This window comes from Epinephelus fuscoguttatus, linkage group LG7 (assembly GCF_011397635.1).
Source record: "Epinephelus fuscoguttatus linkage group LG7, E.fuscoguttatus.final_Chr_v1".
Classification (NCBI taxonomy): Eukaryota; Metazoa; Chordata; class Actinopteri; order Perciformes; family Serranidae; genus Epinephelus; species Epinephelus fuscoguttatus.
In genome coordinates, this window is record NC_064758.1 from 6,794,128 (window position 1) to 6,810,249 (window position 16,122).

The following is a 16,122-nucleotide window of genomic DNA, read 5'->3' on the forward strand; positions in this document are numbered from 1 at the left end:
AGATACGGACACATCAGTGAGCTGAATGGAAATGATGTGTTGAATAAGATTAAGAAGATAATAAACTGCTTATGTATCTTCACTCCGGCTGAATGTTTATGTTGCTCTGTGTCTTTTGAATGTGTAAATAGGCTATTTTTTTTTTATAGACGTTTTATAGCCTTTTGTCTCCTGCCCTCAGGTGACATCAGTATAGGAATCAAGTGTGCCCCCGGAGTGGTGGGACCTGCAGAGGCCGACATCGACTTTGACATCATAAGGAACGACAACGACACATTCACTGTCAAATACACTCCTCCTGGAGCAGGCAGCTACACCATCATGGTCCTGTTTGCTGACCAGGTGAGTTTGAATCATGCATTGTTTCCAGTATGAATGAGAGCAGATTTTGCATGTATGTAGATCGAGTATTTTACTGTGTTCTATTTGTTAAATGTGTGTGTCTGAACACAGCATTGCTTATGTTTGTTGTTTAGGCTATTCCAATGACACCCATCAGGGTCAAAGTGGATCCTTCTCATGATGCCAGCAAAGTCAAGGCAGAGGGACCAGGACTCAGCCGCAGCGGTAAGAACACTTGTATTTCCATTTCTTATTTATCTGCATATTTAAGTCTGTAGCTTTCGCTTTGCATTTTCTCTTAAGCTATGGTGGTGATCACAGCTCACATCAACTATTGCAATCAGACCTAAATTATTACATAATTTTAGTCCAGATTCACTAACTCAGATTAATCCTCTGTCTTCTTCAGGTGTTGAGTTAAACAAGCCCACTCATTTCACTGTGAGCACTAAAGGAGCAGGAAAGGCAAACCTGGACTGCAACTTCAGCGGCCCAACCAAAGGAGAGGCTGTCAAGGACTTTGAAATCATCAACAACCATGACAACACACACACTGTGAAATACACACCTGTGCAGCAGGTAAGACTGGCACAAGCACTCACACATATGATCATATAGGTCCACATTTTGACACGTAGGCACGTCCGGTCTCTGCCAAGTTTCTCTGCACACAAATTTGAGTAGTTTGAAATTTTGGGAAAAACACTCATTAGTGTTCATGCCCAGAGTTAGATAAGAAACCGACACCAATCTCATGTTTATGTGCCAAGTATGAAGGCAGAGTGAGGTGACAGTTAGCTTAGCTTAGCATCAAAACTGGAAAGAGAGACAAACAGCGAGCCTAGCTCTGTTCAAAAATGATAAATTCATCCTACCAGTACCTAACCCTTCAAAAAAAGACAAGTTGCAGTTTTGTGGGGAGTTAGTTGTAATGCATTAGTTACTTAGTTCAAGAGATGTTGATAGGTGTTTTCTCTTATTTTCTTTTTTTTTTAATTTAGCTATCTACAGCTTTCTCCCTGTTTCCAGTCTGTGTGCTAAGCTAAGCTAATCACCTCCTGGTTCTCACTCCGTTGCTAATGAACAGACATGACAGTGGTATCGATTTTATAATCTGACTTTTGGCGAGAAAGTGAATAAGCTTATTTCCCAAAATGTCAAACTATTCCTGTCGCCTCACAGCAAGAGGGTTCCTGTTTCAAACCCAGGGTGGGGGGTTCGAACTCTAGGGTGGGGGAGCCCTTCTGTGCAGAGTTTGCATGTTCTCCCTGTGTCACTGTGGGTTTTCCCCAGGTACTCCAGCTTCCTCCCACAATCTGACGAGGGTTAGGTTGATTAGTGACTCTAAATTGTCCGTAGCTGTGAATGTGAGCATGAATGGTTGTCTGTCTCTATGTGTCAGCCCTGTGATAGTCTGGTGTCCTGTCCAGGATGTACCCTGCCTTTCGCCTAATGTCAGCTGGGATAGGCTCCAAATTTTTAAAAAAGCATGTTGGCCGATTATAATAGTTCATTTTAAAGCTGATATTGGCAGATACCAATGATGTACTGATATTATCAGCAAGTTGGCAAAACCAATATCGGCCGATACTGATAACATGTTGATATTAGCGTACAGCCCCAAACCAGATTCCATCATTGATATATTTTTATGGTGTCCACAGACAAAAAGTCGCTGCTGAAGTTTTGCTCAAGCACTTAATAACGTAGTTACGTTGTGAAGGGCTTGAGTGTGTGAACACAACATTAGTTAGCTAAATTCTCATCAAAAAAAGTATGACAGCAATTTGAGGGCAGTTATCCCAGTTAATTACATGAGTGTAAAATGTTGGATCTTTAGAAATTTCAGAACTGTAATTTGCTTTTTGTCTCAGAAACAGGCAGCTTGATTTGCCCACTGTTGCTTTGTTTTATGTTGGTTCTTCTATTATAAGTCTAGGCTGCATTATTCTGTCTGCCCTTTCCTACACAGTAATTTGTGAGATCACATATATGCCCTCCTTTCTGTTCCAGGGTCCTCTGGGAGTTGCTGTGACCTACGGTGGAGATCACGTTCCCAAGAGCCCCTTCAATGTTGCTGTGGCACCCACACTGGACCTCAGCAAGGTCAACGTCACAGGCCTGGGAGACAGTACGTACTTCACTGTCAACACTATGTACTTCTGTGCCTTCTAATTTCAATTCTCATATATAGGCGTTATCATTTTGTGTTGACTATTCAGGAGAGTAATTTTGACTTTTACTCTGATTTTGACTTACTAAGTAAAAGAAATTGACATCATATGTCAGAATGTTGACTTATTAAGTGGAGAGTTTGACCTGGTATCTCATAGACCTCACTTGGTTATTTTGTCGAACCATGAATACTTTAATCCTGTCTTTTCATCAGTTTTATCTTTTCATGGTTGCCTATATGAAACATGTCTCAACCTTATAATCGAATATATGAAATGTCATTTTCTAACCATGAGCGTCAGTCTGTTTACATGTCTACATGTGCTCTCTTTGCTCTGTGTGTCATTTTAGAGATGACTGTAGGCAAAGACCAGGAAGTGACTGTCAAATCAAAGGGTGCTGGTGGTCAGGGCAAGGTTGCTGCCAAGGTGACCGGACCATCAGGGAAGCCAGTGGCCAGCAAGGTGTGGTACAAGACTTGCCGATTTGCATTTATTTCCTTTATTAGGAACTTAGTTTCTATGTTGAAACCATATACGGTCCTCACATATGATGCATACATGCTGTTAATATGTGGTTTTATCATTAGTAAAATTCTGTGAATATTTCTGATCAAGGTTGAGCCAGGGCTGAGCCCAGAGACCAGTCAGGTGAAGTTCATCCCCCGTGAGGCGGGGCCATACCAGGTTGAACTGACCTATGATGGTGTCCCCATTCCTGGATCACCCTTCAAACCAACAGCTTATCCTGTCTCAGATCCATCCAAGGTTAGCCACTGACGGTATTTTTTAGGGGTGCACTAATCTGATACTGGCATTGGATATCCGACCGATAGCAACTCAAATAGCTGGATTGGGTATTGGTGACAGTGGGGCCTATTCAGTTGAATTCAATGGTTAAGTCTGGTTATACTTATTACACATCCCTATTATTGTTACACATCTATGCAGTAAAATATAAATATATGAATAATATATCTAACATGTAAATTAAAATAAAAGTAATTTACCTCTGTCCCATCTCACCTCTCCTCTTAGGTACGCTGCTCTGGTCCAGGCTTGGAGCGCGCCAAGGTCGGGGAGAAAGGGGAGTTCATTGTGGACTGTACCAATGCCGGCCCAGCTGAGCTGACCATCGAGATCATCTCAGACAGCGGCACCGAGGCTGAGGTTCACATCCAGGATAATGGAGACGGGACCTACACCATCACCTACATCCCTCTCTACCCTGGCTCATACACTCTCACCATCCGCTACGGTGGCCAGGATGTACCCAACTTCCCTGCTCGGCTCAACGTGGAGCCTGCGGTCGACGCCAGCGGAGTCCGTGTGTTCGGACCAGGAGTGGAGGGCAAAGGTAAAATAACCTGCAGAGACTGATAATGAAGATTGAAATACTTGAATACTTGGTTTTATGTTCACAAGTTAATATTTAGTGCTTTGGTCACTATATTGTATTTATTTATTTTACAGTGTTCTTAAGCAAAGATAATGCGTTTTGTATGTTTTATTTTTTATTTTGGTCATCCTGAATCAAATTGGTGCATCCCTGAATGTAATCAAAGCCTATACAAGCTTGCAAGCATTTCACCAACACACTGTATGTTTCCTGTTGCTTTTAGGCGTTTTCCGTGAGGCGACCACAGACTTCACTGTGGATGCTCGTGCTCTCACACAGAGCGGAGGTGACCACATCAAAACCCTCATCAGCAACCCGTCTGGCAGCCGTACAGACGCCCTGATCACCGACCTTGGAGATGGAACCTACAACGTAGAGTACACTCCCTATGAGGAGGGTGAGTTCAAACAGAACAGTGTGTGCAGAATTTGTAGGTTTAATTTTAGATTCTCCGGTACATGAGTTTGACCTGGTATTGTGTGTTTGCCTCAGGCCCACATAGTGTGGAGGTTTGTTATGATGGCTCTCCAGTGCCCAAGAGTCCATTCCGTGTTGCTGTCACTGAAGGCTGTGATCCAGCTCGTGTTCGTGTGCACGGCCCTGGCCTGAAAGGTGGCATCACCAACAAACCCAACAAGTTCACAGTGGAAACCCGGTAAGTGAGGAGTAAAAAGTAAAAATGGTGGAAAACGCATTCATTCATTCAGTCATTAAGTGTTTCCTGCTTGTATTTTTAATGGCCATCGTCGTCTTCTTCCTTCTGCAGAGGAGCAGGTACTGGTGGTCTTGGCCTGGCAATGGAGGGTCCATCCGAAGCCAAAATGTCCTGCACTGATAACAAGGATGGCAGCTGCAGTGTGGAGTACATCCCATACGAGCCTGGCACGTACAACCTCAACATCACCTACGGAGGACAGCCTATCAAAGGTAGTGAATTGTTACAGCTTGAAAAACTTATCAGTATCAAAAGACATTTTCATTTTCAACTTATTTAAGCAAATTCCTAAAATTCAGTCATGGCTTTTGGTTTGGTCTGCCGCCCCAAGATTTTCAGTGGCCTCATCTAGTGACCCCTATGAAAAATTACTAGGGGCACCACTGTAGCCAAGTTGCAGCAAGTATTTATGACTCTTAGGCACAATGAGAGAACTAGAAACATGAAAGGGAAAAAGATGAGGGTTTTTAGTATGATAATGTTTTCACAGTTCACCATCTCAGCTTGCTAAAATGCTGGAGGATGTTAGAATCTTTTTTCTAACTTTTCTGAGATGTTTGTCTGTGCAGGTAGTCCGTTCTCTGTACCAGTCAGTGACACAGTAGACAGCACCAAGGTGAAGTGCCAGGGTCCAGGCCTGAGTAACAATGTCAGAGCCAACATTCCTCAGGCATTCACAGTGGACGCCTCCAAAGCTGGAGTGGCCCCACTGCAGGTCCGCGTACAAGGACCCAAAGGTAAGTGTGTCCCCCACTGTTCCTGTGTATCGCTATTCACAATTAAAGCGTGTATTTTGTGATGTCACACACAAAAAATAAATCTTATGTTTTTAAACCCTTTTAATACATTTTTAAAGAAAAGGAAGGGACTGGAGCACACATGATTCATTTTGAGCCTTTAACTGTGCTTTAAACACTACTGTGTCTGATGATCACTGGTGTTAAAACTTTAGGTTTTTTGCACAGTTAAAGGCTGAAAATCAATCAGTGTGCTCAAGTCCTTTTCTTTTCCATTCCGTTAACTATCTTTGAGCTTAGATTCACCTGATTCATCTGCATGCTGCTGGAAGACACACGGGGAACACTGTTTCAACTTAACTCAGAGTTTAACTCCTTTCTCTTTCTTTCTATATGTGTGTAGGTGTGGTGGAGCCTGTGGAAGTGGTGGATAACGGTGATCAGACTCACACAGTCAACTATGTTCCCACCAGAGAGGGACCCTATTCTATTAATGTATTGTATGCGGATGAGGAGATCCCACGCAGGTAACACACAAAAGCACTTTAACATGTACAGATTATATGTACAGTCAGGGTTCAACGCTAAGGTTTTTTTTTTTCACTTGCCCAGCCGGGCAAGTTGGTCAGAGATCTACTTGCCCGAAGTCAGTTTTTACTTGCCCTATAAAAATTGTTTAATTTAAGCAGCTATCAATTAACAAAGACTGCAGTTATTTTTATGTTATGTAATCTTTATTCACACTGTATTTATTAATCAAAACAACATATGTCATGTATTGTAGCTTAATTCCTACACAAATATGACAGTGTCAGGGCTTAAAGTGAAAAATTTGTCAATCGTTCTCCGTCTATAATTTTGCGCCCTACTTGAGCCATGCCCACCTCTATTTATTTTTCACCCCTCTCTCCAGTTCTGCTGTATTAACACCAGGTTTAATATACTTTGCTTCCATCTCTCTGCCCTGCTCTACTCTACTTCAACGCTACTTAGCTCTCTCTCTCTACTCTACCAGTAGACTACCACATCCACCTGTCGCACAAAACGCACACAGCAGTGTTTCCCTTATGGAGTTGTAGCAGCGGAGGTGAAGCACACGCATGAAAAATAATTTTGTATGCTTGCAAAGCACAGCCTGCTGGGATGTTTCTGTGTATCTACTGGCACCAGAAGGGCTCTTTAGGACTAAGTACATACAGTACATATGTGCACAGTATGAGCAGGTGAAATGTCTGTCTAGCTTACATATGAGGTGTCTCAAGATTTAGGAACATACAATTGTATTGAATATAATAAAAGTAAGAAGTCACTTGACATGCTGCTGTTTTGTGCTATGACCTATTTAAGTGCTGGAAGTTGTTATTTACGTGACAACGCCTGAACACAGCGCAAGCTCAGCATGAGTTGTCTGTGCATAACAGCAGTCTGTTGCTAGTTATTTAGGCTACACAGTGTCCATAACAATAACTTTGTCAGCTGACAAACTGCACCGGGCTCGGGGTCAGGTTTGGTCAGGACAATGCGCCCGAGCCGTGTGGTGGAACTCCGCCATGTGTGATACAGAGAGCAGAGGAGAATTGTTAACGCGTGACCATGTAGAGACAGAAATGACACGATGACATAACACCATAAATAGTATATTGTTATGTTATTATATGAAGCGTCCGTCACGCAAAATAATATCAATGGGGGCTGTGGGCAGGACATTGTTATGTGTGCCTGTGACTTCAGGCAGAGAGACCGCTGCATCAGAGCCGAAGAGCACGTTTTAAAATACATTTATTTTATCAATTAGTTATTAACTGCTATTATTTTTAGCAACTTGCCCAATCGGGCAAGTGAGTTGTTAGTTTACATGCCCGACCTTGAGTTTTACTTGCCCCAGGCAATTGGGCAATCCTTATTGTTGAGCCCTGACAGTACACTTTTTTTTTAAGTATTTGTTTCTATCTGGTGTCTGTGTGTGTTCATGCACCCTCTCCTGTCTCCCTTTTCAGCCCCTATAAGGTGAAGGTGCTCCCCACACACGACGCCAGCAAGGTGCGTGCGAGCGGACCCGGCCTCAATACCACAGGGGTGCCCGCCTCTCTGCCTGTCGAGTTTACCATTGATGCCAAAGATGCAGGCGAGGGACTGCTGGCAGTGCAGATCACTGTGAGTGCTCATATATGATGCAAATAAAATAAAAAATAAAATAAAAAATACTATTTTTGACGATTGTTCTCAAACTTTGGTTGTTTTCATACCTGCAGGACCCAGAGGGCAAGCCTAAGAAAGCCAACATCCGTGACAACCATGACGGAACCTATCTGGTGTCCTATGTGCCAGACATGACTGGCAGATACACCATCCTCATCAAGTACGGAGGGGATGAGATCCCATACTCACCCTACCGTATCAGGGCCCTGCCCACTGGAGACGCCAGCAAGTGCACTGTCACAGGTATGTACATGACGGTTAGACCGCTGTTTGACCACATTTGTTTTCAAATGATTGAAAAATAAAACTTAGAACAAAACCTACTCATACATTTAGTTTTTACCTTGGAGAGGCGCAGTATTCTGACTTTTATATAATTGAAACTCGTATTGTTGGACGATTTCTCTTCTGCATCATAATTAGTTTTACTGTTGTATACAACACACCCAGGCAGGTCAGAATTTCCCCACACATCTTAATGTTGTTGCATGAGGATCATGTTTACTGTAAAATAAGTTGAACAGCAGCAGTACCATTGGAGAGGAGCTCCAACAATTGTTCCTATTTTGTAATGGAAAACACAAATGAGCTACTGGTTATCCATCATTAACAAAAATTTAATTAACAAAACAGGAAGTTAAACTACACAGTGTTGTGGTATTTATTTTTCATCCACAGTTTGACATATTAGGAAATTCATTTACTCTCTTGCAAAGAGTGTGATGATTGTTACCACTGTCATGTCCATTAAATATGAAGCTGGATCCAAGAGATGGAAAGTTTAGCTAAGCACAACAGGTTAGTTATACAAAAATTCACCCCTGTACGGTTGTCATGAACAGGAAAAATCAATAAAGAAAACTCACATCTGTGACAGTGCGAAAGAGGATCAATCACTGGTGAAACGCATTGGCTTAGTCATTTAAGATTTCATTTCTCTGTGTACCTGCTGCTTAAGTCTCATTTCTCATGCATTGTTATGTTGTGTTCCTCACGCTGTGCTCCTCAAGTACACTCCCCCTTCACCCAGGTCCCTGCTGCACACACACACACACACACACACACACACGCACATACACACACACATCCTCCCCGCTTCACACTCCACCATCACCGTTTGTTTTCATCCAAGTGTTTGGAGCACAGTTATTGCCTCCCACCACCCCCACCCCCACCTGACTTTGTCACTTTGTTTTTCTCGCTCCCCTGCTTCTCACCGTTCCTATTATCAGTCTCAATCGGCGGTCACGGTTTAGGTAAGCCTACTGAACGACTCTGTCGTGTAGAGGAACTGCTCTACCTTTTCTTTCTTTACTTTTAGCATGGAGGATAGTGGCACCAGCTTTCAACATGATATCCCATTGTCTCTCTCTGGCTTTTTCGACTACTTCTCTCTCTCCCATACCTTTTCTTCCTCCCATCTCATTTTCCACTTCCTCTGTCATAACTGTTTGTTTCCTTCTCTCATGTTTTATTGGACAGACTAATGGACTAACAGAGTAGGTAGGATGGCATGGTGGAATGGCTTATCTAGCTTTTAGTTCTACATGGGAAACTGTATGATAATAACATGAGTCATTGGTAACAACATACAGTAGATGGAAATAACATGACTAGATCTCATCCAACTTTATCCTGGTCTCATGATCGTGGAATGTGCATGCTGAATGTTGTGTGTGCGAAAGTAAGTGTGTGCCTGTTTGTGTCTCTATAAGATAAAAAATTATAACAGTCAACATCTCACACCCGACCCTTTCTTCTCAATCTTTAAGGCGCTGGCGTTGGTCCAACTATCCAGATCGGCGAACAGACCGTCATCACAGTGGACGCCAAGGCTGCTGGGAAAGGCAAGGTGACATGCAGTGTGTGTACGCCCGAGGGGGCGGAGCTCGATGTGGACGTTGTCGAAAACGAGGACGGCACATTCGACATCTTCTACACAGCACCGCAGCCTGGCGAGTATGTCATCTGCGTCCGTTTTGGAGGCGAGCACATCCCTAACAGCCCCTTCCAAGTCACGGTGAGTGATGTGCATTTTAACTTTTATTCATACGTGCTCTTTTACCACATTTGCCTTTTGACAGTTAGGGGGACAACAAAATAACAACAAGCAGAATAGAGTCAATAAATAAAACAGAAAAACTGATAAAATCAAGTTGGATATGAAGATGGAACCACTTAGCTACTTACAGCCTTTAGCCTGATTCATTGTATGATAAATGGCTAATTAGTCTTATGTGAATTTAGATTTTTTTTCTCCATTTTACTCTCTTGCCTGCAGCTGCAACTGCAAGTGTGTTGCATATTATATGTACACACTGTAAGCATAACAGGGGTTATGCTACATATTATTTGCAGTGATCCAAAAGATAAAACAGCATTTGTCAGTGTTTATGGGCTAACAAATCAAGTTTGCTCAGCTTATTTCCCTCTTTGTCAAGTTAAGTCAAGTCTCAGCAGATGAGTTGCAAATCCTGACTTCCACAAATCGAATCTTAATCAAGTTCAGGTCTTAAGTTTACAGCTCTGTTGTACAGAACAGGGCCCAGAATAGATCCCTGTGGCACACCACTAGTAACCTGGAGGAATTCAGATTTCCTACTTTTACACACATGATCTACTGTATCAAAGCCTTTTGATAAATGTATAAAAAACGGAGGCACAGTGTTTCTTATTGTCTAATCCTAACTAGTTATAATAGTTATTATAGAAAACTACAGTAAAAGGTGAGATGTTGCTAAGAAATTACATTTCTAACAATATTGACTTAAAGGTCAAGTCAGTGTGTAGGGCTTAGGGGCACCTATCTGCAGAAATGTTTTATAAATAATAACTGTGCTTTCATTAGATTATAATGACTTAAAACTAATAATCAATGTGTTTTTATTACTTTAAAATTAGCATTTTATATCGACATTCAGAACAGGTCCTCTTACATTAAGTTCGCCATGTTGTTTCTACAGTAACCCTTGACAGACAAACCAAACACTGGCACTGTCCTACACACTCAACATGGGAGAAGTTTTAGTTGGTTGCAGTCTGCAACCTCATGGCTAGATGCCACTAACTCCTAGACATTAGACCTTCAAAGAAGTATTTCACTGTTGGAAAGATGGTCTTTTCACAAAACTAGGTAGTCTGCGCAGTAGAGGGACACAAATACTTTTGCAATAGGTGCTATATGATCAGATAAAACTGAGAAAGGGCTGTGGCATTTGCTTTTGCTCAAGGGGTAGAAAACCTACTACTACCAGAATGCACTGGCCACCTAGCTCAAAAACATGGTGGCCGGCTGGTAACAAACAATCTCATATTTGTGTTTAGTGTAAAAGTGTGCGTGAGGGATACTGCATGGACCAAAGCTTCTTGACGTGACTGGTTCTCCCTACAGAAGCTTCGTGACTGGGTCCCAGTTGCGCCAGAGATTTTCTAAATCACTGTGACTACTGTTTTATTCCCCTCCAATCCTGTCCATCTTTTTTACCCTCTCCATCCCCTACACAACCCCTACCTACCCCCCACCACCTCCCACCCCTCAGGCACTGGAAGGAGCTCCAACAGACCAGCTCATGCAGCAGAGCCAAATGCCCCAGTACTACGCACAACAGCCCTGGGTACCTAAAACCTCTGTCTCCAGCTTCTCTCATCCCTCTCAACTCAATTTTTTGTTCTTCTATTCTTCCTATCTCCCATCCAAATCATCAATCATGGCCTCCTTTCATCAGCCTGCATCAGTGTCTGCTGCCTCTCATCGCAGGTGTTTCATCTCTGAGGGGACTTATTCTCTCATTTCATCTCATAAAACAGGATTCCTTAAACACATGGACAGTGCAACAGAGCTGCACAATCTCAAAAAGGCACATTAATATTCTTGTCAGTGTTGCAGTTGCACAACATGTGCACGCAATTTTTATTGAGCAACATAGCAAATACTTCCCTTGGTTCAGGATATTAAATATTTTCCATAAATCATTGTGCAGCCCATCTGTTCAGCAGTGCTCCATGTCAACTTGCTTCGGAGACAAAAGCCATTTTGGGAATTATCAATGTGGCTGCTCCACATTTTACAAAATGGCTAACTGTGCTTTGTCATCCTACCAATGTTTTTGTCCTCATCTCATTCTCTCTCCTCTCGCAGTTTGTGTCGGTGTCATCGTCCTGACCATGATCACCATTGCCAATCATTTCATCTCATGATTGTCTCATCCCATTCTGTTTGTTGGTGTTTGGAAACTTTTACCCCTCTGTCCTGCACTGTGTTGATTGCATCTGTGACGCATACTGTTACTGTAACCACGCCCATCATTCAAAGACAGTGTATCTGACCTTTGCCCTCTGTCTCCCAGGCAACAGACAGACCAATGGGAATGAACGGTTTGGATGTGGCAGGGCTGAGACCGTTTGACCTGGTCATCCCATTTACCATCCAGAAGGGAGAGATCACAGGTAACATAAACAAACCTATAATGAGCCCAGACAGATTAAACCCCAACCTTTAGTGATCATGTCTGTGTTGCGTGCATCTCACTGTAAAGTATGTTTCTGTCCTCTGCTTCAGGTGAAGTCCGGATGCCATCGGGCAAGGTGGCCAAGCCTGATATCACAGACAACAAGGATGGCACTGTTACTGTCAAGTATGCTCCCACTGAGGCTGGTCTGCATGAGATGGACATCAAATATGACGGCATCCACATCCCTGGTACAAATCCCATCAAAAGTTTTTGCAAATATACAACAGAAATTTGTAACCTTGGAGGTGAATGAGAAAATCATCTTCTTCTCTCTTGTCATTCACAGGAAGTCCCTTACAGTTCTATGTGGACTACATGAACAGTGGGAATGTCAGTGCCTATGGGCCTGGCCTTATCCATGGGACTGTCAACAAGCCTGCTGTCTTCACGGTTAACACTAAAGATGCTGGAGAGGGTACGTAGCAGTAATATGACAGTATCAATAACTGTTATTCATTTTACACAGTGCTTAAAGGTACAGTTCACCCCAAAATCAAAAATGCATATTTTTCTTCTCACCTGTAGTGCTTTTTATAGAGTTAGATTGTTTCGGTGTGAATTGCAGAGTGTTGGAGATATCAGCTGTAGAGATGTCTGCCTTCTCTCCGATGTAATGGATCCAGATGGCACTCAGCTTGTGGTGCTCAAATCACCAAAAACATGTATTTTACTGAACAGCAATGTCTCTTTCCAGAAATCATGACCCGGTTACTGAAGATAATCCACAGACCTTGTTGTGAGGAGTTTCATATTGGAACTGTTTTCTTTCTATCGAACTACACCCACCAACCATATTGTAGCTCAGAAGGAAGCATACATTTACTCATGGACAAGATGCTTATGCTAGCAATAGGCTGAGATGTAAACATTAATGGCATCTTCCCCAGCTGTACTGTAATGTTGGCTAGCTCAGTGGTGCTAGGTGAGCTAGCAGGAGATGCACACTTCCCTTTGCGCAAGGATACAGTTGGCAGATGTAGTTCGGTAGAGAGAACATAGGTCCTACATGAAGCTGCTCACAACGAGGTCTGTGGATAATCTTGAGTAACTGGGTTATAATCTGTGGAAAGACACAATGCTGTTGAGTTTTTGGCACTCTGAGCATCACAAGCTGAGTGCCATCTAGTTCCATTATATTGGAGAGAGGGCAGACATCTCTACAGCTTTCATCTCCAACACTCAGCAACTCACACCAAAACAGACTAGACTAGAGATCTAGACTGATTTTATAAAAAAAAAAAAAGCACTATAGGTAGGAGGAAAAATGTGTATTTTTGATTTAGGGGTGAACTGTCCCTTTAACTTTACTACAAAACCACACTTAGCAGCATGTTCAAACTTTTAACAGCACGACATACCGCAGAGAGAGAAAGCAGAAAGGTCAAGAAAGATGAAAGGGCTAAAATTAGTGATAAATGGTCAAGCGTAGACACACAAAACACCGTCTGTTCATTGCATGTCCTTGTAGGGGGTCTGTCTCTGGCCATCGAAGGTCCATCCAAGGCTGACATCAGCTGTGTTGACAACCAGGATGGGACCTGCACCGTGTCATACCTGCCCGTCCTGCCTGGAGACTACAGCATCCTGGTCAAATACAATGACAAGCACATCCCTGGCAGCCCCTTCTCTGCTAGGATTACTGGTAATATCATTTAATCTCAAATCTTTAATTAGTAGCTGGAAATTTGAATGCCATCACGACTAACATTTTCACATTGACTGGATCCTTGTGTAGCAACTCAAAATTAAATGAACAAATGTTTGGTCTTATGGAAACACAGAAAAAGAACTGCCTATCCCAATGGTTCTGAAGCTGGTGGTCATGCTTCTCTAGACGTGATAAAGGTTTATGAATCTGATTCATGTAGGAACAAACAATAGCGCTGTGCTATCCTGTCAAGATTCTGCTTAGCAAGATTTAATTAGAGAGCAAAATGACAAATTAGGGCTGGGCAATATAGTAATACTATGTTGATATCAGGATATGACACGAAGGCTGCATCTGAAAATCAATCAGCCAATCCAACAGTCAATCATGCCATCATTTATTTGTTGCACGCAATTTACAAGATAAAACTCCAGTGAAATGTGATCCCATCATATTGGGCATGTAGTGCATAGTATGTGATTTCGGACACAGCGTAGATATTGTCTGAGATTTTGGATATTTTCAGTATTATCTATTTCTGGTTTAAAATATTCTAAACTTACCAGACTGTTCTAGCTGTGTTCATATTTGCTTTCACTCAGTCGTGGTAGTCACATTTTATATCGTATATGCTCTGCTCCCTAATAGCTTACACTATTTGATAATGACAAAAGCCAATAGTGAAGCCTGTTCGAGGGCTACTCACATGCTCATAGAACTGGAGTTACATCTAGGTAACTATTATTTACTGATGATTATTTATTATGAAGCCAAAAAAGCTTGATTTCAGCTGTATGAAATTACCTAGATTTCCATATCAATGGGCCCATAGAGCAAGCGCACTAGAGACTTCCGAAACTAACGCTCTAAAAAAAATGTATCCACTGATTTATAGATATCTATCTAGATATAAAGTATTCTGGGCCTAATGGTATCATGGGACAGACCGGGAACTTGTAATCCCATGGTTTGGCCACTATGTCAAATTGGGTTCAAAGCCCAGTGCTGTTCCTGGGGGCTTAAGCAATCCCTCTGTGTCATTTGTCAGGGCCGTGTCATTTGTGCATAAAAACACAGTTAGGCTTAAGTTTATCTTATAGTTTTCCAGATATTATTACCAGACAATAAAAATGCGGTCAAGTTGTGCATCCTGGGGCATGACAGAAAAAGTTTTGGAACCTCTGCCCTTTACTGTCCTCTCTCCTCTGAGTTAGCCTGTCACTGCTGTGTCCTCAGGTGATGACTCCATGAGGATGTCCCATCTGAAGGTAGGCTCAACTGCAGATATCCCACTGGACATCGGAGAGCTTGACCTCAGCCAGCTGACCGCCTCACTAACCACGCCCTCAGGCCGTGAGGAACCCTGCCTTCTGAAGATGCTGCGGAATGGACATGTTGGTGAGTGTGTAGGCGAGGAGAAAACAACTGGAAAGACAAGTCTTAGCTGATGTCATCTTCTTAATCCCTGTTTTAATCCATCTCTGCTGTTTTTATGCATGCGTCTGTCCCAGGCATCTCATTTGTGCCTAAGGAGACGGGAGAGCACCTTGTGAACATCAAGAAGAACGGTCGCCATATTCCTAACAGCCCTATTGCTGTTATGATCAGCCAGTCAGAGATTGGTGATGCCAGCCGTGTGCGTGTAAGTGGACAGGGCCTGAGTGAGGCCAGGACCTTTGAGCCTGCTGAGTTCATCATCGACACCCGTGATGCAGGTATGTGCATGATAAGAAGATAATTCTACGTGTTACAGTTTGTTACATTTTCAGTCATCCAGATTTTATTTATTACCCGTCTATCATCTTTCTTTCATACAGGCTATGGCGGCCTTAGCCTTTCCATTGAGGGGCCCAGTAAAGTGGACATCAATACTGAGGACCAGGACGACGGCACCTGTAAAGTCACCTACTGCCCCACTGAACCAGGGAATTACATCATCAACATCAAGTTTGCTGACCAACATGTGCCAGGTACTTACCTTAAAACATTCAGGGACTACAGAGCAGAGCAGTGTTGTTCTTGATTACTAAACTGAATAAATCATTGTGTGTGTGTGCGTGTGTGTGTGTAGGGAGTGCATTCACAGTGAAGGTAACAGGGGAGGGCAGGATGAAGGAGAGCATCACCAGGAAGAGGAGAGCAGCTTCAGTCGCCAATATAGGCAGCCAGTGTGACCTCAGCCTCAAGATCCCAGGTAATAATGACATCATAATGCAGCTCTCTGTGGTCACAGGAGGAAGGAATCAAACTCCACATTATGACACAGTTGGTTGCCTTGTTAGATGTGTAATGCTATGTTCACACTACAAGCGACACAGCAACAGACTGGCGACTGACTTTAGCTGATGTCAGCTAACTATGTAATTTATGTTCCATTGTCATACAAAAGTTCTAAGT

General features: G+C 42.7%; 1 protein-coding gene across 1 annotated transcript in view; it reads left to right on the plus strand.

The window, feature by feature from the left end:
• Positions 1 to 16,122, plus strand: part of flna (filamin A, alpha (actin binding protein 280)) — a 68,232-nt gene that overhangs the window by 43,552 nt on the left and 8,558 nt on the right. Inside the window, exons 17-41 of the mRNA XM_049581629.1 lie at positions 182 to 342; positions 477 to 567; positions 752 to 921; positions 2,356 to 2,473; positions 2,869 to 2,981; positions 3,135 to 3,284; positions 3,555 to 3,873; positions 4,139 to 4,312; positions 4,408 to 4,570; positions 4,682 to 4,842; positions 5,200 to 5,367; positions 5,771 to 5,894; positions 7,365 to 7,521; positions 7,620 to 7,809; positions 8,799 to 8,822; positions 9,339 to 9,586; positions 11,106 to 11,180; positions 11,913 to 12,012; positions 12,125 to 12,265; positions 12,364 to 12,492; positions 13,546 to 13,719; positions 14,962 to 15,123; positions 15,237 to 15,440; positions 15,543 to 15,695; positions 15,797 to 15,919. Of these exons, the coding sequence (XP_049437586.1) occupies positions 182 to 342; positions 477 to 567; positions 752 to 921; positions 2,356 to 2,473; positions 2,869 to 2,981; positions 3,135 to 3,284; positions 3,555 to 3,873; positions 4,139 to 4,312; positions 4,408 to 4,570; positions 4,682 to 4,842; positions 5,200 to 5,367; positions 5,771 to 5,894; positions 7,365 to 7,521; positions 7,620 to 7,809; positions 8,799 to 8,822; positions 9,339 to 9,586; positions 11,106 to 11,180; positions 11,913 to 12,012; positions 12,125 to 12,265; positions 12,364 to 12,492; positions 13,546 to 13,719; positions 14,962 to 15,123; positions 15,237 to 15,440; positions 15,543 to 15,695; positions 15,797 to 15,919 (3,792 nt within the window). The remainder of the gene's footprint in view (positions 1 to 181; positions 343 to 476; positions 568 to 751; positions 922 to 2,355; positions 2,474 to 2,868; positions 2,982 to 3,134; positions 3,285 to 3,554; positions 3,874 to 4,138; positions 4,313 to 4,407; positions 4,571 to 4,681; positions 4,843 to 5,199; positions 5,368 to 5,770; positions 5,895 to 7,364; positions 7,522 to 7,619; positions 7,810 to 8,798; positions 8,823 to 9,338; positions 9,587 to 11,105; positions 11,181 to 11,912; positions 12,013 to 12,124; positions 12,266 to 12,363; positions 12,493 to 13,545; positions 13,720 to 14,961; positions 15,124 to 15,236; positions 15,441 to 15,542; positions 15,696 to 15,796; positions 15,920 to 16,122) is intronic.